Raw genomic sequence first — 27,975 nt, forward strand, 5'->3', positions numbered from 1 at the left:
CAGGACAAACAATAACAAGACACCTCACACAACCTTTCATGTAGATCTTGCAAATGCATTGAAATTTTATTATCATCTTTCAAGCTTTCCTTTCATACAAAAAGCAAATACATAGCTATGCAAAGAAATCTTGGAAACATTGTGATAAAAGGAACAAGGTAATAAGGGGATCTCCCAACCACCAATATAAAGGGTTTCTATGATCATATAACTATCCAGGAACTACTACTCATTTTCTCTGCTCTGCTCTAATCTCAGTTTGTACGTTCAGTCAGATGATGATCATGATGTCATCATCACATTGCATACAACCCTGTGAATCAAATCACACATTCTTCTTCTCGCACCCAATCTAATCTATCAGCATCATGCCATCTTTTTGTACAGTTAATACGCCATAGCATGGTGGTCCACACACTTTAACCAAAGCCCTAACCCTAAAATTTGTTAGGTATTTCTTTTTGTTTTTTGTTTTTTGCCGACAATCGGGAATCAAAGCATATATCTAACCAGCAATGCAAATCAGCTATAATAGTAGTCTTAGTACATGTATGCATTTAAGACATACAAATATTGGGTTGGAAAACTGATGGGTAAATCTACTTGCAAGTAGGGTAGGTAGTCTAAAGCATTCTCATACAATGTCCCCCTAGAATGTGTTGCCACTAAGCTTCAAATTAAATGTTGATTCCATCTGTTTTCACACACAAGTATTTAACGTTTGACTTTCTCAGATACAATTCATATGGTATCAAATGGTTACTGTATGTACAAATCTACTGAAATGATATGGATTCCGACGACCTTTCACAGCTAGATCATCTCAGATTTGTTCATATATTTCTTGAAATGAAGATATCAGTTCAGTTAACATCGTTTATATTTATGTATATATATTTCTATATACACACATCACACACTCACATGCCCTCATACACACCTACATACATACATACATACATACATCACTATCTGGGAGTTTCTACACTTGAAAACATTCTCATTAAATACAGGTCTTTCTTTTACATTAAACAAAAAGACAAAGACATAGGAATAGAGACATAGCACAGAGATTGTACGACTCAAAGACCTCTTAGATGAGATGCTTGAATGAGATAATAAAGCTTCATCTCTTAGGCCAGGTAAAATGGATTCTTAGTTTCTCATCTAATGAATTAGATGCACTTTCACTTTGTTTTTAACCTCTCGTGCATGTCCAAATCAAACTATATACAGGAAATTTGTGTTGAACTTGCCCAAAATGCATTTGAATGAACAGGAAAAATATCAAGTATTAATTAATATGGAATCCACTCACTCCTAGCGTTCATAAGAGCCAGATGAGAGACTAAGACTAATTTTACATGGCCTTATACTTCTGCTTCAAGTTAACTTGTATAGAGATTAGAGAATGGTTTGTCTTTTGGTAAATTCATCTTCATATTAGGATGACTACTTCAAGCGAGAGCTAACTTTATCAATTCTACTAACATTGATGGGGTATATCTTTAGGAATTAGTGATAAAGTAATATTTGGCAGTTTATTGACAACAGGCAAAAACCAAAGTTTTATAGATCAAGATTAGCTTATGAAACACCCAAATAACTTGAATGTGTCGTAGAACTAATTCTAAATTACTTTGATTGTAAATACCTTTTGGTTAATATATAACGAATGGTCACAAAGCTCGTTATAGATTAGTATAATGTGTATATATTTTGGTAAATATCTATTAAAAGTGTTATTAAAATAATTATAAATGTAATTTTTCTTCATAAACAAACACTTGTATGGTCATCAAAATCAGTGCACAGATCCTAGTGAAGTAATCATTACTGGCAATGGAAAATACACTTCATTGGCAGTAATTACTTCTCAAATTATGATACCAATATATAATTAAAATTTGAAACCACTTATGTTTAACCTTGAGGAGTAATTAACAATGTGTTCGTAATGACTGGGGTCAAGGAATGGTGTATGAACCATCACACCAAGGAGAAAGATAGTATTAACTGCATATTGTCTACTACAACATAGAACATGAAAGGGTCATTAAATTGCACTCATTAACTTGTTGAAGATTAGGTCTGCATAATTAGGCATGATATAATGGCTCATTTGCATATGATGCAGTTAACCACCTTAAAATCCCACCACAGCAAATGACTAACACACTGTGTGTTTCACATTTCTGTATGTTATAACACAAGATCAGTGAGTATGCTTACCAGTGTTGTTGCACACAGCTAATGTCTTTTTAACCTCCACTTACCATTCATACACACATAAATGGAATCATTTTGGCATGCTGCTTTTTCAAAGGCAGTTGACTGCATCATATGCAAGCAAGGCTTTACAAATGTTAATTGGATTGTCCCAAGAAAAAAAGGAAAAATGGTGAAATGAGATTTCAAACATTACATCTCTTGAGGAGAATCCTTTGAATCTCATTATATGCTCAGCATTGTTCATCAGTGAACACCTAAAAGACAATGTGGGGGTGGTGTGTTTGTTATCATTGCAAGTGTTCAGCGCAACAATTGTGAAATACTTTTATAACGACTCAAGTGCCTTCAACGAGCTCCACTCAATGGACAACACCAATCCTAAGTACCCCTGTGCTGATATGACATCGAGAGGTGATTGATTCATAAGAGATTGAATTGTAATGTTTGACGGAGATTGATGAGAAAGTATCAAACCAAGGATTACAAGACCTCTTCCACTGCTCATAGAGTAGGGAGAGAGAGGAGTCATATTCCAGGCTCTATATCACACATATATGCAGTGTTTCAGATAATGAAATATAAACAAACAAAAAACCACATATACAAAGCTTGCACTCCACAACTTCAATAGTAAAGAGAATGTTTATCTATAAAATGTTTTTTTTTCCTCTTAAGCTCCATAACTTATCAAGACAATAACCTTTGCTATGAAAGGACTGATTACAGCTATCACATATATTCCTGATACATTAATGATTACATAATCACTTCCAAATGAACACATTCTTATTCACAAGATTCCATGTGTGATGACATAGTATAGTTCGTGTATACAATTATACATTGTGATTACAAACACATAATATTCACCAGATGAGAAACCTATGGAGGCGAGGGTGATGATACAAACTGCACATGTTTTACATCCACTTCACAATATACATTAACTCTGATCAGCACTGATATATGACTGGGTCCACTGTATTACATCCATATGCAAAGTGAATAGATAGCTACAGGAGAGGAAATGGTCGTAATCCACAATTATTTTAAAACCTTTCAAACAGAATTCCTGTTAAGAAGAATTGGTAGACAAAGATCACTATAATTTGTTTAGTCATGCATGAATACAGGTGAAGTTCAGTTTAAAATATATGAAAAAAACATGTTAAAGTCCTGTGTGAAGTGAAATCAAACGAGTTGTCCTTTCAAGAGCAGTGCCCTGACAATAAACATATCAAGATACAGTCTTGATCTTCACCACTAGTTACAACTGACTGGGTTACGTAAGAACACATTATGACACAGACTCGACAAATATAAATGTAAACATATATGTGTATAAGGCAAACTTTCATTCCATACCATACTGACATGTTTAAATAATACAAATTCTGGTCCCTTTTTGCAAAATGCAATTATTAGCATGAACCACTCACTTGACATGATTCCAAAGAGCAAGGTAGGGAACAATCAAAACTTGACTTATCTTACTTCAAGCTAAACATCCTCCTACAAAATCAATGGTCATATCAATTGATTTTTATTTGGATAGAAAATAAATAAAAATATCAAAATCAATGGTTGATATTAAAACACTGATTTTGCTGCCTACCCTTTTCTCTGATAATATCTGAAAGCAATGATATATTGATCTACACTGAGAAAGAATCATTTCAACAGATATTTCATGACTGCATTCCTGCTCTCTCTATATAGACTGAGTAGTCAAATGGACATGCTAACAGCATTCATCAAAATGTACCATAAAGAGAATACTGTAACAGCTTTGTCAATATACTATTCAACATTTGGTAATGTCTGAGCTTGACCTTGATTAGTGCATAAATCTTGATGAAAATGAATGAATCATGTTGCAGAGTTTCAAGCAAAATGATCATTTAGAGAATTAAGGAGATTTAATTTCTATATCAGTTTGGTAGCACATATGCAAACTTTGTGCTTGAGTATTATAAGCCAATCCCTCGACTAGATAACACAATATTTCTGATTAAAAATATAAATATTAAATTGAGTATCTGGTATAGGGTTCAGCTTTCTTCTGACTGAGAGGCCTACAAGGTACATGTAATTAAAGCAGATCATAGAGTGCTTTAAATCACACTGGTTGGTGAAAGTTCAGAATTGCCCAGTTTTTGTCTCTTTTTCACATTGAATATTTATATATTTGTTTAAAACTCTCAAATCTGCTTTTTAAAAGCATTCTAGAATAGATGCACAGTTCAGTCTACAGGACAGATGCCATGTTTAAAGCCAAATAACTTTGAAATCCATATAAATATATGTGGAACAGCAGTATGAAAGTACTTCATATCTATTAGATGCCAAAATTAACCTTGTACAATTTGACCACACTTAGAAATTACAATTTGATTATACAATAATTACAATCTATCTATATTCCTTACAAAAGACATTTCCCATACAGAATCAAAATAGAAAACAGAAACAAGCAACTTGTTATGAATTGCTTGCATGAATGGATTAAATACAAGTCCAAATTTGAGATGAATGTCCTAGACTGTATACACCCAGTATCTCCAGTATACTGTCTAGAGTGTCTTTCTATCTATAACTCTCAGGGAAAACAAAAATAGGTGTAGACTCTCTCTCTGTCTGATACTCTGGGTTGACAACACGCCTCTCGGTCTGAATAACAGCAGCCATGGAAACCACACAGACATCCATCCTGTATCCAATACGTTGAGGCAGCAGTGATTCCAATCAAAGACACCCAGCATCAATCCTAATCCAAGAATGCTCATGTTTCAACTCTTCCTTCAGTCTATAGGGATCACCATCATCATCTTATCGGCAGCTATTAGAGACATAGGTGTATGTGCGTGTAGGTGACTTTGAGGGTTGTTCGGGAGGTGTCACATTAAGAAAGTCCCATATGAGGATGGTGTCGTCATGGGAACTGCTCACTATTTGGAATTCATCAAACTGAAGTCTGAACACCCGTCCTGTGTGCTCCTGTAAAACAATACAAGTAAAATCACATCAGTTGTTGTTAAACTAAGTACTCCTCTAAAACAATACAAGTAAACTCATTTCATCATCTGAAATAGTAGTACATAAATCACATATTCGAAATGAGAGTGTTATTAAAGCCCCACTGTACTACTTGTAGCTACTTGCCCCTTCTATATAGCAAACAATGCCTAATCGGTGACCATTGGTCCCCTATGATCCTCTTTTTCTGATGTTAATTAAGAGCTGAATTGATGAGATAGCCACCTGTCAGTGATCTACCTGGGTGGTCTAATCACTCCTGGCCAAACTAGTACAGACAGGCTTTAAAGCTTGCATGTACTCAATTTCGGGTTCTACAACACATGCAATACAGATTCACAAAATGTAGACATGTATGTATTCAGAATAGAATACTTATTTATCTACTCTGAAAACTAGTGAAAGTGTTCAAATGAAACATGAAAAATAAGAAGTTTTGGTAAAGACAAATTGGTTACAGACATCCACTTTATGGAAAGATAATTAATAGGAAGAATAACTACTTACAACTAGTGTCCTAAGGCAAAGAGTGCCTGCTGGCGAACGTGGGTCCAGGGCAGCTTGCAGGTCCCATACTTTGATTTTACTGAAAATAATATCAACACAAAATATCCGTTAAAACAAATACACATTATAACATACACACATTCTACTATGAAAAACATCATTTATTTTTATACCAATCTCACAATTCCAGTATGAATGTTTATCTGTTAGTCTATCATTAATTTGAAATACATGTAAATGCCTAGTTTTCAATGCAATTGACAAACACAGATGTTCGAACACAAAACTGGATGCAAACATTTACCGGTAATGTGATATTGCTAGACAATTAATTTAGATAATAGCCATTGGGAAGCATTTCAAGAATTTCAACATCACAAATTATTGTTACATGAAAAATTGATTTGTGCACCATAAAATTGTCATTACTCTATAATCGTCAAGACTATCATCATAATGGCATAAAATCACCAATGACGATTACATAACATAAACCTGAACGCCTATACCATGGTTTAACCTCTAGCAAGGATAGTAAGTATACATAAGTGGAAAATAATTATGCATTGTATGTTCGATGGACATAAGCACATACATACTGTGCTTTTGGAGGTTAGACCATAAACCTTCATGAATTCAGGCCAATGGATCTTAAAGGGATAGTTGAGTTCTGTTGCAGAGGGTGCTACACAAAATAATTTTTTGTGAGATAATGAAAAACTGAGTGTCAAATTTGAAAGAACATAATATTTAAATGACAAATTCATCTTTGTTTGATCAAAATCAGTTCAGAGACGGCTGAAATATCCATAAATATAACGATTTCGTACCACCACAAATATTAGATATTTTGAAAAATTTGAAAAAACCGTTGAAAAAACAAAATAATGGCTTTTACGTCGTATTTCAGCCAATGCCACTGTATCTTTTTTGTTGGCATTTTCGTGTTGCTTATATTCCGCACAACCAGCCGGACCATGTATTGTTATTTTTAATTTAAAAATTAATTAACGGTCGCTGTGTTTTTATGAAAGTGGAGCTGTATTGGTATGATTGTATTGGCTAAATTCACACATTTTGTGGTCTAAAATTAACCGTTCATAGAAATTTTAGGTTCTAAAAGGGCACTAGAAATGTCATAGATAAGAGTAAGAGCAATAACCATGCACTTTGAGGGCATTTGCGGTCTGAAAACAGAACTCAACTATCCCTTTAAGACCTTGTTCTTATATAAGGCATAACTGTCAAACTTTCACAGCAAAAATTAAGAATCTTTCAAGGCAAAATTAGGAATACAGTTTATTTCTTTATTTTTCAGATGGAATATTCCAGAAAAAGAGAGGAATCTAGGGTTCAACACAATAGCTTGAAGGCTAAAAAATAGGAATCATTCCTCAAAAATAGGAATGGTTGACAGCTTTTATTGAAATATGTTAAAGTGAGCTACGTACCCATCATAGGCTCCACTGACGATCCTCTTGTTGTCAAACCTGATGCATCGTACTAATTCTTCATGTCCTTCAAGGACTCTCAAACAAGCACCACATTCTATGTCCCATAATCTGACAAGAAACAAAGAAAAACATTTGATTAAAAAATGAGTAAAATGGTATCAATTTATCACCAAGTAGTCCAACCTGTCTATGGCCACCTAAAGGAAACTGGAAAAGTAGCCACTGTAGAGAGGTGACCCTTCGAGAGTAGTTTAACAATAAATATTTTCAAACATTTCTTCCAAGAGGGAATAAATATAACGGTAGGTGATCATAAATGACAGACAGCATTTAAAGGGCATGTTTCAAAAGCCCAGATTGCATGAAACATGGCAAGCAGTTATCTCCTAATAATTTGTCTTTTTGCCAATACAACTTTTCGGTACATTAACACAAACTGCTATGTTGTATTTCAAAAATGTGCTTGATTGTGCAAGAGAAAAGAGGCTGATTTATTTAAAGATAGCATCAGATATTTCATAGTGCCAAAAACAAAAAGTAGAATAGTTCTTACAAAACTAGGAGGGAAAGCAAGATATAAATTACTGAATCAGTTGAATCACATAAAAACTTATTGTGAAAATGTTTATTTTGAAGGTGGCAGGACAACTTGATGAATTTACAAACCTGATAGTATTATCTGATGAGCCACTAACAACTAGTCTATCTCTATACTGCAAACATGCTATGCCTCTCCTATGTCCATTCAAGGTCCTCACAAATTCACATGTTGATGTGTTCCAAACCTGAAGGTAAAAACAAGAATTATTATAGTAACAACAAATTTTACAAGATATTTTGTATATGACCCTATAACTATTGACCTTTTAAACCCCAAATCTCTTAATTCTTTCATGATTATAATACTTGACCATACTGGTATCAAGTATGGTTACAATCCAGTTTCTGAACTTTTCATGCTGATGAAGAAGGATGGAGGGGCAGACAGACAACCGGACGACAAGTATTTCATGAATAGAGAATAGAAAATCATTAGGAGCATCAAGTATCAGTAGCAGTGGTGGGAGTAAGCAACCAGAGGACCGACGGCTTTAGGTCCTCTCTGAGAAACCTGGTAATGAGGATTAATGCCTTACCAAAGGGCACTAGCACATCAACTTTGTTCGGAACCCAGGTCGCCAGATTTACAAGACCACCGCTCTACCAACTGAGTTTATAGCACTAATTCTTTAAAGCGTTACAGAAGTGAGATTTCATAGATGGTTTAAAATGATAGGACGGATGGAAGAGAAACTTTGTATCATTTCTTTGTACCATAAAACTTAATTTCATATGCAATGTTTAATTATTTAAACATTTCATAAAGTTTGATGGATATATCTTCTTTGAAGTTACACCTGGTTCGAATTTGTTTTAAAAGATACCTAACAAATTTGTTGAATATCCTTTAAAGGATGAATATTTAGAACTGCTAGAGGGAGAAGTGTACATACCTTGATGGTTCTGTCTCCTGAAGCTGATACGATGTACTTATCATCAAAGTCCACTACATTGACAGCAGCACGATGACCAACAAGAACTCTTCTTAGGCTGATATCACCTGCTGATTGCATGTCCCATACAGCTATGGACCGATCCTAGAAATCAATTAAACAATCAATCAATCAGGATCAGTTTAGGAGGATATACTTTACTCAGATTGCATGTCACATGTATGTGCTATGGATCGGTCCCTTTGAATTAAACACACAAAATCACTTGAAAGTCTACTTATATGACAAGAAAATATATATAAGTGCAAGTGTGTTCAAAAGAATTCATCAGACCTCTTCATCATGATGTGACTATCCTTAATGTTAGTAGGAGACCGCAATGTATACTTCATTGCATGAATGATATCAGAATAAAAGCATCAAGTCAACATATTCTGCATTCATTCATATGCATTCAAACCTGTCAATAAAGCCCATTCAAAGGAAACAGAAAAAGTATCCACTGTAGAAAGTGAACTTTTTTGACCCATTCTACAACATACAGTGAGGCAATATAGATGAGGGGCGTTTCACAAAGACTAGGATCGACTTAAAATTGGACTTAAATATGGCAGGCCGTTCATGCCACTGTTTTCTCTCACCATTATGATCTTTAGATAATATTTTTCCTTTAATAATGAACTACCAAAAAAATGTAAATTCTCTAGATTTGAGACCATGATTTGTACGTCCCTTGAGAGACCAATGCCAGTAAAAAGAGTGAGAAAACAGTGGCATGAACAGCTTGCCATTGTTAAGTCCAACTTAAAGTCGATCTTAGTCTTCGTGAAACACTCCCCATTGTGTATTTAATAGAGCTAATTGTTACCTTTGAGCATGTGACCATGAGACCATTATTGAAGCGTAGATGAAGCACTGCTTCACTGTGATGGACTAAGGTATTGAGCATTTCACTCGTATTCACATCCCATACTCTGCACCAAACAAAGAACAAAAAAACAATGTAAAGATTATTTCTATATATACAGTGCGGGTCTTACTATTGGCATAGGGATTACATACCCCTTCTCAATCCAATAGTAATCTTGATCTTAAAACATAAGAGAGAGAGAGAGAGAGAGAGAGAGAGAGAGAGAGAGAGAGAGAGAGAGAGAGAGAGAGAGAGACCTCCTTCCACACTCTCCCTTCACTTAATGGTCTAATACTGAGACTGTTTTTTTAAGATCTAATAAATCTATCAATTTTGGGTATAGTTGTCAAAATTCAGTTTTTCGTCTCTTGACATACGGAAGCTTCATTAAAACAAATCAAAACACCAAAACAATTAGTTTATACAAAAATGAATTCAGATAACATATAATTATAATAGACTGAATAAAATTGGCTATAAGTATTTGATAAACAATATATTCTTAACAGGCTAATCATATTTTATATGTATTCATAAAGTGTACATATACAATGCCACTTTTAAAGCTTTTAAATAAACTTGTTAATTGTGATGTTTAGGAATAAATCATTCAACTAAGAAGAATAAGAAGATTGCACTGGTATTATATTAATCATTCTGCTATACTACAAATCTGTGTATGATATACTAGCGCTGTCCAATACCATTCAGCATCCTATATTAGGCAGAGTAGACCATGAGGTACACAGATTACATCCAATATCATTATGCACCAGTTCTGTCAAATGTGATTATGATCTAGCCTCTCACGACAGCATAAGAGCTTTAACCCATCCATGACTACACCAGGGTCCTGTTTCATCAAACTTCTTATCATCAATAATACTAGCACTTTTCTATACAAAATTTGGTCACAGCCAATCAAATGCAATGATTTCAGTAGCTTATAACAGTTACTGTAACTTGATATTAATACTAAGTTTTATGAAACAGGTCCCATCATAATAAAATGAATATAATTGGTAATGACATACCTGACAGTAGAATCACTAGAGCCTGTAATGATGACTTTATCATCATACTGTAGACACAGCACAGAGCCTGTATGACCCATTAACACTGTCCTACATTGCAGAGATTGTCGGTCCCAGATCTACAACACATGAACAAACAACAGCATGTCAACAGAACGAGCAGAACAAACAACTAAATCAAAATAATTATTTAAAAAAATTAAAAAAAAAACACTCTGTAATGGAAGGTATGTATTTTCCACAATGATGTGAATGTAGCAATATTTACCATCTTTCAACCGTTTTGCCACTCATCTACACAGGTTTTCAAATGGTAATATATCAAAGAGAATCTTCAAACCAACAATGTTTATTATAGTGCTCTGGTCAGTAAATATACAAGTTCAAGTCTAAAATATCAGCATATAAGTACATGTACATTATATGTGTAGGCTTCTCAAATAGATTTGTTTTAAACTAGCACCCAGGTTGCTATGTACTAATGTTAAACCCTGAATGTGTACCGTTAACTGAATATAAACGTTCATGTATAAAGCAGACAGACTAGAATGTTTGCATCTTGGTTTTATCATAAGACATGAACTAATTAGAAGAGAGTAATCACTGATTCATTCAGTGTATCAGGAGCACCTTTTCCCTGATGGGTTTATCTTTCTATTGAGATAGCAATCATCTAGTTTTACTAAACTTATCTTTGACCCATGAGCTTCCTGCTGCATGCATTACACACTGGGAATTCAGTTAAATGTATCAGCACTAGCTCTAAATTTGTTTCAATTATTTTTCAACAAAATTATGAGCTGCACAACTAGATCAATTGTTCTTTTTATCAATTTTGAACAGATACAATAATATGTGATCACTGCACATCAACACTCATTAAATTGGCAAAGCATCATGTAGTTTTCATACAGCGCTAAATATACTACAAGGATGACATAAAGAAGGAAATTCAAATTCAAAAGTAAATTGTGCATACTGTTCTATATTTATCCATAATCCTTGAGATCTTTTAAATTCTCTAACCCTGATTTATAACCATCTTCTTTTTGATTAATTTTTGTTATAGGTAGAATCTAGGACCTACATGATATATACAAATGGGCATCAGTACAAGTATGATAGCAAATGCATTGAATTGAATCTCAATTAGTATACTACTTGAACTACTACCTGTTAATAAATTTTCAACAATGAAAACAATGATGTTGTATTCTTACCTTAATTGTGTTATCCCTAAGACCACTAACGATTTTAGTGTCATCGTACTGAAGACAGTAGACACCCTTCGATGTCTCACTATGACATTGGATTCGATACAGCTCATGATGGCCACACCTCCAGTTGTGTTCAATATTCTAAACAGAAACAAAGAACAAAAACATCTCCAGGTGTCAGCCAAGACAAATATATCAACTCATTCATTCAAGAACTGGTGATCCAAATATTCAACTAAAATTCGAAATATCTTTATAGTGTTGACTGTATTGGCAAAATTCATCAAAATTTCATAAATCACAATAATTTCCAATCCTGTTGCCAATATGGTGGATGGCTATGTACTATTCAGTAGTAGCACTTCATAAAATTGAACTAGAAGATACATGAACGGGTAAAATATTTTAGTATCCAAACAATTGATGAAAACAAAACCTTAAATAAATTGCCACAAGATGAGAACTTACCTCTATATTTTGAATAATTCTTGGGTAGAGTTTCCTGAAGAATGAATCGCCTTGTTGCTGGTCTCCTGGCTTGGGTTTGAATAGGTATTGAACCCTGTAAAAAACAAAAATAAGAGGGAGACACGTTAGATGTTAAAAGAGCAATGAATTAAACCCTGCACCAGACAAAATAGGACTGGGGGAAGGTAGAGATTACAATATATCAGTACATGTAGGAATTGAATCCTGTACCACAAAATACAAGGGAGTAAATGTTGAGGTTGTAAGAGCAAGGTATTGAGCCCCGTTCATGAATGACAGAGTGCAGGGATGCAAGGTTGTCGACACCTCAAGTGGCTATTGCTCACAATGCACAATAAACATGTACAATGTATATGTATACAAAAAAAGGGTACAGTACGGACCTGCACACAAAAAAGAGGACCACAACATTTATGAATACCACAAAAATGATCTTATATTTTAAATAGGGGCCATGAACAAGAGAAAGCAAAGAGGGGAGGGGTGGGGGGATGCAGAAGTTAAGTCTCACATTTTATACATTTTCACAATATAATGTTGCATCATTCTTTTTGTAGAAATAAAACATGTTCAGAATGAAAATGTTTACGTCCCAATTCGTACTTATAAAATATGAATGAATGAGAACAGATGCACATCATAATTCCTGTGAACACTATTTAAGAACGGGAATATAATTCAATCATTTTACAAGGCTTGTCACTATAACACTTGGTAGGTAAAATATCTGGGAGTTTGTCTAGACCAGCACATGACGTGAAATACTCTTTAAATAAAATTGCCTCTAGGTTGGCCCTACTTCGTAGAGTCAGGAAATATCTCACAATTGATAGTGCCAAACTACTTGCTAATTCTCTTATCATTCCTTACTATGACTATTGTAGTGTCTCATGGAGTACTTGTAATAAAAGAACAAAAGATATCTTGATTAAGCAACACAAGCAGATGGCAAGAATTGTACTGAAAATAAATACTTTGATTCCCACATCCGAAATGTTTAGTACCCTAAGATGGATTGACATGGAAAAAAGATGGGAGTTCAATAAAAGTAAATTAATGTATGATACTATGAATAATAGTGCCCCATCATATTTATATGATGTGTTCACCCTGTCGGCCCATACTCATATAAACTCAACAAGGAATGCTGACAATTTGGGTGTTATTATTTCAAGAATTAAAACAGAATGTGGAAAACGTGCTTTCTCAGTTGATGGTGCTCTTCAGTGGAATAGCCTACCCCACTCAGTTCGAAATGCCCCGACCAAGAATACTTTTTGTTCCCTCTATTTTAAGCAGCGATGATAAAAATAAATTTGCCTTTCTTTATTTTATTTCTTTCATGACTATTTACATAAATTGTTCAATATAATAATTTGTTAAAATCTAAACAGATCATTGATAATAATCAGAGTATACTGTTATCGATTTGAAATTGCTCATTGAAATTTATCATTCTTACTACGGCTTTGTTTTTATTTTTCACTCTTATTCTTTACTCATTTTCTGTTATATGTTACTATGTATTGATGTTTCCCATGATATTTATATTGTTCAAGTAGTTTGTTTCTTCATATATGTTGCATTTGTGTACAGGGCCCCCTGGAAAACAGTACTGTGATTACTGACGGGGCTACCGTGTTTAAATAAAACAAAATAAATAAATAAATAAATAAAAGTAGGCATCCACATTTAATCATGGTTAACAACAAAAACATATGTTAAAGCCTTTCATTCTTTTAAATACATAATTCCTTTGACTGTGTATGTCTCATTGTTCCCATAATGGGGTAATAGTGCCATGCGATATTACTCTACTATCTCCCCCTATAGTGCCATGCGATATTACTCTCCTATCTGCCCCTATATGTAGAGTACAATCACACTGTGAATGAAATGATGAATGACTAATTGAGGGTGGATGACTAACCCTGTGTAATGACCTTGCTGTCCATCTCATACTGGACACCGCAATGAGGACATGCATTTATCAACACAGTTTCATACACTCATAATGTGGCATCGACATGTTTCATAGTGCACAACTGTGAGTGCCACATACAATCATACATTATACATGTCTCATGTAAAAACCTTTACAAGTAAACAAGTACATATATTGTAATACACATGTAATCAGGATGAGGAACAATTTGCTGCTGTACACAAATTCTAGATTTATTTTAAATAAATTGTGAAAAATAAATCTGGTCATTTTTTTGAATTTGTAAATTTTTAATCCGTTTGTATTTTAGATCTATTCATTCATTTATTATTATTACTAGGTAGTATTTAAAAAAAAAAATATTATAATGATTTTTGGATTTTTTTTTGTTTGTTTGTGTTTTGTTTTGTTTTTGTTTTTGTTTTTTTTTTTTTTTTTGGGGGGGGGAAGTTAAATATAGATCTGCATGAATCATCATCAACATGTACATGTACACTGAAGGCATGGGTGTCATTAAATTTTGACTTCAAGTCAAAAGCGCAAGGCTAAGACAATGCAAACAATGGGTTGCTTGGATATATATGGTATGACACAGAAATATACTCATTCGACTGGGTGGTCAATATAACCATACAAAATGGCCGGGCATGAAATATCCTAATTATGATCCTCGCAATCGATATCACGTCTTTGTATCTGTAAGAGCTATAATATACATTCAACTATAAATTAAATTAGACTGCAAGTATTTCAAGTTACATGTACATGTACTGAAACTGATCAATGGGTGCAAACATACATGTATACATGTTGAGATTCATGAATCTGGATTGAACATCTGCACCATTCCCACAAGCCTATAATACAATGTATGTTACATACTGTACATGTCTCCAACTATATGTGTGTATCACTAGGTACAGATGGATAGACATGTATGCACATGTTAAAACCAATTCTCGCTTTTTAAGCTAATCTTGAGTTGATTTAATAGCATTCCATTTCTAAAAAAAACTTGTATCAAGTCCGCAATGTCCATTAAATGCAGGAGGTGAGCCATTAAGAATCAGCAATAAGATAAAAAAAAAAAAATTAAATGTAAAGTTTTTAAAATAGTGGCTTCTAGTACAGTCACATTCGCACATTTTGTGACAATATATTTAATATTGGGGATGCAATGCGTAGCTCCATTTCTTTATCTTTCTTTATCATTCTTTCCTCATATAATACCTTTTTTAAAATCTAAAATCATTATCATTTGCGAGATATCCTCATTTGTATTCTTGTCAATTCTAATTTTGATTTTTGAATTATGTATAGAACTATATATATTCCAATTTCCAACATCAATGATCAACAGAACTCAAAATAATAATTTCAACTAATGTGTAGAATCAGCCAAAAAGGTTTGAAATGTTGAATTGTACAATTAGCCTCTGCTCTTCCTCAGGGGGAGAATTTGACTAAATAATTCACTCCTAAAATTAAATGATACATTCGCCCCTCTCATGTTATATTTTCTGGTTAATTTTTCTTCTAATCAACAGTACATACATGTACATGTTGTCTATAGTATTAATGTGAGTGTATGATAATTCAATTATTCTTTCTCTAAATCTACACAAAATTGTGCATAGATTGATACAGTCATATTAAAGCTACATGGAAAATGTACAGTATGTAAAGCCTCGGTCACAAATGCCATTACGAACTGCTACGAACACCGTACGAACGATTTTCAGACAATGGAAAACACAGAGATTCGTACGAACCTTTGTGACCGTAGCTTAAGGAAACACAGCATGACTACTAATCATAGACATGCACTGATAGATGTAAGTATATCTCACTGTTAAAAAACAAGAGAGAATTCTAAAGACAGAACATTTCATTTGAAGGGGAATACTATTAAATTGCTTATAAAGTAGACTCATGAAATACAAAGCCTTCAAGTGGTTATTAAGCAGTAGGACCTCCTTCACGCTTTATGTAGCAAACTGCTTTAAAAGAAAGATATAAAATATGAAGACATGATGAGTGCAGTCTATTTGACCTTTCTGCATCTTCCAAAACAAAAGTATGGCTCTAATATTGATGGCTTCATCGCATGCAGCTAATTATTTTCAACCCTGGTGTCGTTTAATGACAGTTAAAAGTTGGGATTATTTTTTCACAGAGGTTTTTTTCTCTCTGTCTTTTTCTTTTTTAGGACAATTCCCTGCATAGTGTCTAAACAAGGAATTAGTATGCACCGGTCAAGTAAACTTAATTTCATTCATGATTGACTAATCAATATAACTTACCATCCTCTTCTCTCGGCCAATCCTCTCCATAGGTTATCTGTTCTGACCTTGTGTTCGATGAGTTTCTTCCATAGCATACCATCTGATATAACACGTTTCCATTCTTTACAAACACCCTCAGCAGCACACAATGACTTGGAGTCCAGATATGATAAGATCTTCTCAGCAACGTGATCTAAACCTTTCTCTGCAACACAAAAACAAGACACACATGTATATTGAAATTAATTTTTTTTTAATTTACCCGAAGTGTAAGACAAATTCAGAAAAAGTGGTACGATGTTTAATCATTGATCAATGCATTGGGCTTTCAAACTTGACAGAAGGACATACTCTGTATCAAATGGCAATTTGGTTTAATAGTCAAAGTGTACAAGCTATATAGTAAACACCAGACATCTGAAATCTAAAAATAGCCCTAAACATCAAGTTTCTTTCTTAGAATTTCACCTAATGGAATGATTTCATCAGTACACTCCCATAACCACTTTACATATTTCCATTAGAAAATTTAAAAAACGGGTGTTCCAACACTCTTATCCAACACACACAACCTGTCCTTGATACTAAAAGTTCATGCAGGTATACATGTGTGTCTGATTCAGCTCTCTTGGCAAACACAGCCTTGATTTTCCACCAAGTCTGAGTTGTTTTCCTTGGGCTGAGTTTAGCCCAGATACATCACTCTATGAATACCATTAAAACAGGTGGTATCGCAAGAAATCGAGGATATGTAAATCTATGCACATGTAAGTAATAAATGTGTACATATAATCACTGAATGCATCTCTACATGTACATGTACAACACAATGCACATTAGATGTACAATGGTTATGAAAAGTAAATAAAGGAACATCGTGATCAATAATCACATGATTTATAAAAGCACATGGTTCCTCTATCCACATCACTATATCAGCGCAATGCACAAACATCCTGCCATACTTACCCAACTTCAACATACTGCTCTATACTCTACCTCAGTGAATAATACCTTTTCATATTACAAAACAAGTCTTAAATTGCAAACACGTCTCCAAGTCTGCTATTACTAAAAACCTTTCTTTGTCGGTCGGCCAGCCTCCCTAGCTGCCCTGGATAAGTCATGTACAGAGAAGCTTTACCCAGCCTGCAATCTAAACCATTATAATGCTACTATTTTCTATCTCGCCATAACCCCTCGATGAGGTAAATGTCCTTAAATATTCATCAAGCCTAGATGCATCATTGTAGCAGTGTAATTGTCACTTCTCATCCTCAAGGACATCTTTTGTTCTCTTTTCCTTTTGGAGGGAAAGCCCCCATCTGCTTATGAATGTTTAAATGTCAAACTACATTGTATGTAAAATGCTCTCAAGCCCCATGTTTATTTGACACATTTTGTATGTTAATAGCAAGATCTACGGTAAACAAAATGTAAAGAGATTTTGCAAAATTCTTCTCAATAGAGAATAATAAACATATAAAATAAGAGAGGGAGAGTCCAAGGTACAATATAAAGGTACTTTATAATTCTATGTCCCAAGTATTTACATTTGTAACATTTCCAAGAAAAAGTAGGAGAAAGAAAAAATGTCCTTGATATTTTAACTGATCATATCTCTTTAAAGATTCAGGAGGTATATACTGAAAGCATTGAAGATGTCGGTGAGATATGGGCAAAAATGAGGCTTGGACTTGCCTGGGAAATGATAGCACCTGGTAGTGTTGTATTAATGATCTTTCTTTCATTTCATTTTTCAACTTACAGTACACAGACAGTGGGTCAGCCTACTGTTTTTACGATGTGGATTATGTATTAATGACTGAAACAATTGGGATCACATTGCCATATTGTATTCTTTTTATTAGTTTTTATAACTCATTATAGTGAACAGATACACTGTAGATACCTTTATAATCAGATTTATTCTAACGGTTACACATGTGTACAGGTACATGTACATACATGTACATGTATCAGTGTGGCTGTTTTAATACAAGAATACCTGGTTTATCAACCTCGATCTTAAATTACATGTACCGTGAATCTCCGTGTATAAGGCGCACTTTTTTGCCGCCGAAAAAATTTGAAAGTCAGGGGTGCGCCTTATACACAGGTACAGAAAAAAAAGTGTTTTTTTTGTTGTTTTTTTTAGTTTCGATTTATGGCGCTATGCCTGGCAATGTCTCCAAGCTCAGTAGTCAGTGTGTTGACTCACCACTCGGAAACTACAACACTCAAATTTGTCTGTCATCTTGATTTGAAAGTAATCTTTCTAATAGATCTCAATATGTAGTTTATAATAGTAATTCCTCAACTTTTTGTTCTATTCATATCATGCATGACTATTGATGTTTGGCATAGAACACCGTGCTTTTTGCTAGGTGATGTGATGAGGCTGGTGTGGGACACTTGGTATCATGAAGCCTTAGAGTCTGAACCTGTTTTTAATTTACATTAATGATCTTACACATTCTTCTACAACGACATTGTTACTATTATTTGTGACAAGTTCACAACTTCAACTGCACCTCGATGTAAAATGAAGTCCTTCCCCGCGTGGGTTTTCGGCAACAAAACAACAACAACAACAAAACAAAAACTGATTTTTTTTTATTTTTTTTTTTTTATTTTTTTATTTCCCCCCCCAAAAAAAAAATAGGGGTGCGCCTTATACACAGGTGCGCCTTATACACAGAGATTTACGGTATGTAGTTTTCTTACTGCATTCTGGCAATGACACTTGACAGAAAAATATTCTTGCAGGATGAAATAAAGATTACTCAGATGATCCAGGGAATACAGGGTTAACTCAACTCCATCTGGTGTTAACGTTGTCAATTAAAAAATTTTCTACACCTCTAACATTTTCATGTAATATATGACCTCTACAGCCTGTACATGTGTACTTCATTTATCCCTAAATTTCATAAATTAATGCAAACTGATACCGATCTTGAACAAATAACCAGTAACCACAGAGGAGTCCGCAATGCTTATTTACATGTACTAGCTTCAGTGTCAGTAGTAACCTTACTTTGTACATTTGCACATGTAAGACTTTGTACAGTGTACATGATAATGACCTAGGCGTAAACCATGGTGAATAGAATCCCTCGAAGGACAATACCATAGCAAAAAAATATTCCAATCTATTTTTGTGTTTTCTCGTTGAGTCTAAGTAAGCAATTCAATATCATTGCCAAGTTAGAGACTCATGGAGAGGGTGTAGCCATTGAAACGAGTCATTGTTACAAAAGCATGATACAATGTATGTAAACAACAGTCAAGGAAACGTGACATGTTGCTTTGATTCTTTCATAAAGATCAACCCCCAACCCTCTTATTTTTCAATTTTAATGATTTGAGACTGAACCTGGAATAATGTACAAGTATTGTATTGAAAGGTGCACATGTGGTTTTACTCATTTGATTTGATTTGATTTGAAAAGGTATTTATTATAAACCACATTTCTTTTGTACTTCTTGATTTTCTTCTATTTCTATAGTGCTTACATGTATAGACTGTAATTTGCGCTATTTAAAAACTGAGTATTATTATCCTTATTAGGGCCCTACATGTAGATAGCCAACATCTCAAAGTCCTTTCTGAAATTCACATGAAAATTCATTAGAAATCATTCACAGAACATCATAATATCTCGCAAAGGTATCGTGATACAAGTACAAAAACACACTGTTTTACAAATTTCATTCCAGTTTCCTCTTCACTCCTGTCTTCACTACCATTATTTCTTATCATCTTATGTGCAATGATGTTGATGGGACTTACTTGGCAGTGCTGTGATGAAGTCTCGTTGAAGCATAGGTTTGAGGAAAGCATTGATTTGACCATGTTGGTAATGACACATACGAAGGATCAGTGCCTGGACATATTCTAGTTGTTCATTCTCAATCCATTTGTCAAAGTATTCTAAGCAGCGTTCCTTCTCTTCTTTATAATTGGGTGATGGTTCCTTTACTTTGGATACAGAACGTAGTTTTATGGTCTGAAAGAAAAGAAAAGAAATAAAGACAATTCCATCAAAGAGTACATGTTATACAGTAGGTTTACGGTTGCATCATGTGAGAGAGGGGGAGGATTTGGGAGTCCTGAAAAGGACTGCTGGTAATCTTTCTTGAGCTTATACATGTACAGTAGTTCTAAAGAGAACTATAACACCAGTTAGAGAGGATGGGTAGTATGTAGGAGGGGCTTGACGTTTCGAACAGCTTGACTATCCATCGTATTTTGATTGGGTCAATTAACCTTGGATACTGAATATAATTTTAATGTCTAAAGATGAAACTATGAAATCAGATGAATGAGACACACACTACACGAAAATTCAATTTTAAAACTGTACATGTACAGTACATGTATGTGCTACCCCGTAATCCCAGCATTTTCATATTATCAACCTATTTAATATAAATGAAGCTTTGCAAGAAATTGTGGGCAAGGGCGGAGGTGAGGAGGCATCCCCCTATCAGGATATGAAGATTTCATAATCTTGATGCATTGAAACTTTACATTCTCCAGGAGCTATTAACACAATCACAAGCAATGCTTTTGAATAATGCTTATAATGGTACATGTATGTTCTGTCTATAAATAATTGATTGTATTCATTGTATGTTGTAGCTTAAAGGGATCGTTTAACAATGTTAAATCTGAGATACACGGCCCTACTTGTTATCAGTGTCTGTGATATGGTGTAATATTGAAGCCCTAAAAAAATTGCGCTTCAAAATGATCAAGAAGTGCCTCAAAAAAGTAAAAATCATTGAGTGACCGGTTTTACCATACTCGTTTTCCCCAATAGACTTTAGTGTTATGAAAACCGTCAGGCGGACGGTTTTCAAAATTTGTAATTTCAATCGTAAATATCTTGATAATCAGACAGGCGATCGGCTTGTAAATGTCATGGGGTTCCTGACTGACCTAAAGGTTTATAATTATCATTGCATCATGAGCTAAATCCAGAATTTTATTTCAGAATCTGAGACAAAGTTACCGGATCCCTTTAAGGAAGCAAGAAAAGTTGTTTTGGATATTAATTCATACAGGAGAGTAGCAACCAAGTAAAACGTATTTAATTTTGAAATACTGATCCTTTGTATTCTGGTGTACATGTACACACAGTATTTACAAAACATTTGCTGTTAAATCATTGACTAGAATAAAACCATTTTCCTGATTTTTGGGGGATGTTTAATTTCTGAGTTGATAATCCCTCTGAAGGTTTGATAGGGCACATGTTCCCATCCCTACCATTACCAAACCTGCAAATATTATACTTTGCATTTCACACAATGACATCTCCTCCGCCCATGTTATGATCACACATCATGAATCATAAGACTCATCATAATAACTTGCTTTACTTTAATTGACATTTTGAAGGGTTAAAAAGGATAGAATTCCCATTTTTTTTCAGACTACCTCTAGAGTTTTGGACAGAATGTTCACGCCTCTTTTTGTTTCCTGCTTGACTATAGTATTAGTACTCATGAAGATAATTGCTTAATTCCCACTTCCACTAAATATTCTGCTTCATATATTATCTCATGAATAATATCCTATTCTAACAACTTTCATAAATTGTTACTTTCAAATGTTTTCATGAAACAAAACCTTTGTACTTAGGGGAATTGTATATTCATTTACTTGGCAATATGAAGCTTTGACAAATCTGGATCATTCATGAAAGCTTCTAGCATGTAACAGTAACTTGTTTGATAGCTTTCTAATTAATTTAACCTGCAGAACTCAACAAAAACCATCATCAGATACAACTAAAACTAAAAGTATAAATCATGCTTTTTTAAGCAATGTGTTGTTATATGTGATGTAATAAAAGCCCTCCCTCACACAGCGAGGTTGACCCTAAATTAGTGAAACACAATACACGTACATAATAACTTTCTATTACTTTATAATTAATCACTTAGGAGTGCTACAAACAAAAAGTAACACAGGGCTTACAAAATTAGAGAATGTGAAGAGAAACATGAAATAGACTCATAAAAATAAGTAAGTTAAATGAACATCAAGTTTCTACTGGAACTTGGAAGAAGTGGGTTTCGGGAATCTTTTGAAAAGGTATTAAGACAGGTTAATTCTCTGATGGAAATACGGATATTGTTCTATGTTTTATAAAGCAGCCACTGTAAATCGTTTTAAGGTAAAGGTGTACATGAGAGTCTGGATTTGGTAATAATTTGTTTATATAAATTTGTCAGTTGTCATAAGAGGTTACAACCTACATGTACACCTGTAGGCCCCGCTGCACAAAACTTACCATGAACCCTTGATTTTGATTGGCTGTTGAGCACTGTTACCATGGTACAGTAGGTGCCATTGACGTAAGTTACCATCAATGGTAAGTTTTATGTAACAGGCCCTGGTGTGTACATTTTGAAGGTATTCAGGTGCCATATGATTTAGAATATTGATGGCATACAAGCCGGCCTTAAACAGAACGCATTGTTTTAGAAGTAACCAGTGGAGTTCCTTCATCAAGGTAGAAGGGGCCAAAGGAATTGTTAACAGTGCCAAAGATGTATATTAGGGCTGTGCACAACAGTGTAATGAGGTACCCAAGTACACTCCCAGGCTCACAGGCGAATACTCGAATATTCGGACGCCATGTTTTTTTTATAATTTTTTTGATTTTTTTTTAAATAATTTTTTTGAATTTTTTTGATTTTTTTTGAATTTTTGAATTTTTGAATTTTTTTTCTTTTTTTTCTTTTTTTGCCACTACCATACCACTCGGCAGTTTCTCAGGTCCCTCGCTGAAAACGCATGCAACTTTACTTTGAGTTCCAGTTGAAGGCGCCGATTTAATAAGAATAATAACAGTAAACAATGCTGTTTTATAAAAACCAAAGATGGCAGAATAATCCATTTTCCTCCAAGTCCAAACAGAAATCTGGACATTTGGTCCCAGTTTCTGAAAGGTGAGTTTGACAGTGCTTGACGGCACGGGTAAGCGCTGGCCTGGACATTTTTTTTTTTTTTTTTTAATTTTTTTTTTTTTTTGCGGCCGAATATTTGGGTACAAGAAATTGTACCCGAGTAGTTGTCAACCGTGCGGGTACTCGAGCATTCGACTACCCGTCGCAGCCTTAATGTATATTAACCTGCTGTTCTTTAAAATGTGAATAGCTTTTAAAAAAGTGAGGTGATGGCACTCCTAATCTTTAAGTTTAACAAGAAAAGTGTGCACACATTTTAACACATGATAAATGAGGTGCCACATCAGCAATGTTATATTGGTTTCACAGTGTGGCATCTCAGTCTAGCCTTTTGGTTCTGGGTTGAGTCACCATCCTGGAAGTGATCTTATTCTGACATTTGGCACCAACTTTACCAATTCAATTAAGTTACATGTATGTAAATTATGGACATAATAATAACTTCTGTGGCTGATTTACTTTTTTGATGGGTTTTTTTTGTCTTCAGTTTTAAGATTAGTTGCATGTACATGTAGGTGGCCTCTCATTGTGTCAATGAATACCGGTATGCATGGATGTTGGATGTGAGTGTAAAAGTTGTTATACAGTACATGTATGTGAGGCAGTAATTTACGCTGGCAGCTGATCATAAATTTACATGAACAATAATATGAGGAGCTTTGTCTTCTCCTCCTTCTTCTGTATAAAGTAGATCAAGGTAAACCCTATATTGTTAAAGATCAACAAACTGCAGAGTATTGTTTTGGAACAAGATACAGTCTCGACACTCCATGACTAAATTGCATACGGCCCACGCAAGCAAATAATGCGTACAATGAGACTTGTTCAATGTTTTATTTCTTTGTGTTACTAAGCAATATCATTGCGAATATATATCTGAGATTTGCCAAAAAGGACTAGCAATATCCCTGTTTTGTGACATTATCAGTAGGGGCACTGGTTCGAGAATAAGTTTCTCCATTAAACGAGGATCTTCTTCATAAACAGAGACAGAAACGTCTTAAAAATAAGCATTGTGTGCATTTTCGCGACAATTCTTATTTTCGATCAACGCGTTGGCGATGCGAAAAACGGATTTCGCGATGATGCTCCTTGATGCAATTCACACTTACTGTGCACAGTAAGGCTGCCACAGGTAGTCGAATGCTCAAGTACCCGCACAGCAGATAACTACTCGGGTACGATTTCTCGTACCCGAATATTCGGCCGCAAAAAAAATAAAAAAATAAAAAAACTGTCCAGGCCAACGCTTACCCGTGCCAGGGAGAGCGGCGGCCGCTGGCATGATACCGTCGGTAAAAATGTTTCCCCAAATCAAGCACTGTCAAACTCACCACTCAGAAACTGGGACCAAATTTCCGGATTTCTGTTTGGACTCGGAGGACAATGGATTATTCTGCCAACTTTGGTTTTTAAAATCAGCATTGTTTACTGTTATTATTATTATTAAATCGGCGCCTTCAACTGCAACTCGAAGTAAAATTTCATGCATTTTCGGCGATACTGGGATACTGCACCAGTGGTATGGTGGTGGCAAAAAAAAATTAAAAAATCAAAAAAGTAAAAAAAAGTAAAAAAAAACACAAAAAAACATGGCCTCTTAATATTTGAGTATTTGCTTGTAAGCCTGGGAGTGTACTCGGGTATCTCATTACACTGTTGTGCACAGCCTTAGTGCACAGAGACTATTATGAATATGAAAGATAAATCCTTGAGAAGACGGACAACCTGTAAAAGTAGATGGTGAACTGGGGCTATTTTATTGCCCGGAATCTGTAGGACACGATTTGTCTGCATTTACGAGGATATCCTTGTTTATGCCGACGATCCTCATTCTCGGACCAGTGCCCCTAATAATTATCAATAGTTACAAATTGTGGTGAAATTCCCTTTAGTTAGGCAAATTCATGCAAAAAAATATATTAAAAAAATTGACTTGAAAACACATCAGACAATTAGTCTGAACCGAGTCAGGAGCAGATTTGAAGAAATTATATTTTTAAATGTTGTAAAACCAAAGATATAAGAAGAAAACTGACCAAGTATCTGTACTAAAAATCGTACATGTAAAATTGGTCGTACACATTCGACAGCTCTAAATGACGCGCACGGTTGCGTTACGTGCGTTCTCGAATCCAAAATCATACCTCACACACACACTCTCACCATACCGCGAATGGTCCGTCGTGGGGAGCTAGCCGGCTGAGAGTTTGCAGCGATACCAACGCAGCTTCGGAGCTCCGCAGCGCGCCATTATAGCGGGACTCGGAAAGGTTCGCGGTGGGAAGGCAGCGGCCTAGCTTTTTGCCCAAACAACGCTAGATCGGCTGCTGGCAAAATGAAAATAACTACGATCGAGAACATCATACCTCACACACACACTCTCACCATACCGCGAATGGTCCGTCGTGGGGAGCTAGCCGGCTGAGAGTTTGCAGCGATACCAGCTTCGGAGCTCCGCAGCGCGCCATTATAGCGGGACTCGGAAAGGTTCGCGGTGGGAAGGCAGCGGCCTAGCTTTTTGCCCAAACAACGCTAGATCGGCTGCTGGCAAAATGAAAATAACTACGATCGAGAACATCGTCGGTTTCTTAACTTTTCAGTGAGATAATTCTGAATTCTAATTGAGACTATATAATAAATTAAATCGACAAAGAAACCTCGGTAGAACTCTTATAACTATATAAAAGCTTGTTTATTTCTTCATTTGACATTTTGTTTTTGACCATTTTTTCGTGCGCGAGTCAATGCAAACTATGTATTGCCAAACTTTCAACACGCAAGGAACGGGGAACACTCGCGGACCTCGTATCAAATTCGTTGCAAAAAAAAAAATCAAGGGTGATTTTGAAGCAGTGTAGAATATTGGCGCTGCAATGCGCAGAAATATACTTGAAAGAAACTTAATAAATCATACCTGAATTTTCAGAAAATCGTATTTGTATTAGTGTACCTAGATGTGAATTGTTTATAACTCAGATTTTATGAAGATTTGTCGGGAAAAAATGTCAATTTTTTCTGTTTGGTGGTCATTTCTAGGCTAATATTTTAAAAGTTACTTCAGTAATGGTCCCGATGTTTCTCTTATCATACTCGTATGTTATTCCTACATACATGTAGATTAAACATAGGATGGTTAAGGGTAAGACCGGATAACATTATAAAAAAGATATATCCTTCCAACCTCCCATATCCAAGTTTTGGGCTGATTATTGCCGACCCACCGCAGCAAGGCCATTCAGATTTTCGTACGCGACCGAAGCGCCTTCTAGTGCCCCATGAATGTGCCTACTTTAGTCATCATTAAAATCAAAGATCTGCATTCATTAATTAATGTACAGTGTATACACAACTTAACTTGAGTATTGTTAAGGACTCTTTCAGTGTATCCTTTAAAATTTGACATGGCTCGATCTTTGATTGAATTTGTGTTGCTGACTTAAAAATTGAATCAAAGAATGATTTACCAGTCTTCCTCAAGAATTTAACTGGTATTATTTGAAACAATTGTGAAAGAAAGATGTTTTTAACTGTAAATTGTCATACAATTTAGCCGAGGCTGCGAAATGATGATATTAATAAACTGAACTGAACTGGAAAAACCTTATTAACTTAAATTGAATTTAGAATAATGTTAGAACAGTAGGGGCGCTGGTCTGAGAACGAGGATTTCCTCATAAACGCGGACAAATCGCATCCTAAAAATTAAGGATCGTCCACATTTTTGTGGGTGGTTTTTTCTCTCAGCGCTCTGCTGGTGTAGGGTTCCCGCTCCGCGCACTGGCAATGCGAAAAATGGACGTCGCGTAATAAAATACCCCCAGTTCATCGTCTACTTTTAATGGGTTGTCCGTCTTTTTTAGGATGCGTCTGTCTACGTTTACAAAGTCAAAGACGATCCTTATTCTCAGACCAGTGCACCTAGTAGAAATTTGCCTACTGCATTAGACCACAGAGATAAATGACTTCATAGCTGCTGGAAACAAAGTCTGGAATCTAGTATTATTCATAATCATAGACATATCATTCACTACAGTCTACACCGAGCTAGCTGTGTAGCTTATCTACACTACACACAACTCAACAAACATGCAATCCAGTCACACAGACACAGTGCAGTCTAACATTATTACAGAATTCTGAACAAAGTGGTGGTAATTGGCAAGTCTTGGGTGGCTTTATGTCATTTATAAGCACATATTCCATGAACAAACTGAAAATCTATACTCACCAATCCTTCTGGTATTTTATCCTCATTGATAGTACTGGTCTCCATGATTGATAAAGCGAAATTTCATGCAGGTTTTGTGTGATACTCTACTCCTTTTTCATGTCACTGTTGTGCAGTTCGCTGATTCCACAAGAATACGACGCAATGTATTTTTG

At 35.0% G+C, this 27,975-nt stretch overlaps 1 protein-coding gene across 1 annotated transcript; it reads right to left on the reverse strand.

Moving 5' to 3' along the window:
- Nucleotides 1–34: 34 nt before the first annotated feature.
- Nucleotides 35–27,975, reverse strand: LOC578954 (F-box/WD repeat-containing protein 11). The gene is made up of 12 exons (XM_779090.5): nt 27,821–27,975; nt 20,399–20,615; nt 16,621–16,807; nt 12,352–12,445; nt 11,887–12,024; nt 10,667–10,785; nt 9,591–9,696; nt 8,723–8,866; nt 7,896–8,014; nt 7,227–7,337; nt 5,776–5,854; nt 35–5,229 (listed from the first exon to the last, which is right to left on the reverse strand). Exons 1-12 carry the CDS (start codon nt 27,863–27,865, stop codon nt 5,062–5,064), a joined length of 1,527 nt encoding a protein of 508 aa, XP_784183.2. The 5' UTR covers nt 27,866–27,975; the 3' UTR covers nt 35–5,061.

This window comes from Strongylocentrotus purpuratus, unplaced genomic scaffold (genome assembly GCF_000002235.5).
Source record: "Strongylocentrotus purpuratus isolate Spur 01 unplaced genomic scaffold, Spur_5.0 spur5_scaffold_15, whole genome shotgun sequence".
Taxonomy (NCBI): Eukaryota; Metazoa; Echinodermata; class Echinoidea; order Camarodonta; family Strongylocentrotidae; genus Strongylocentrotus; species Strongylocentrotus purpuratus.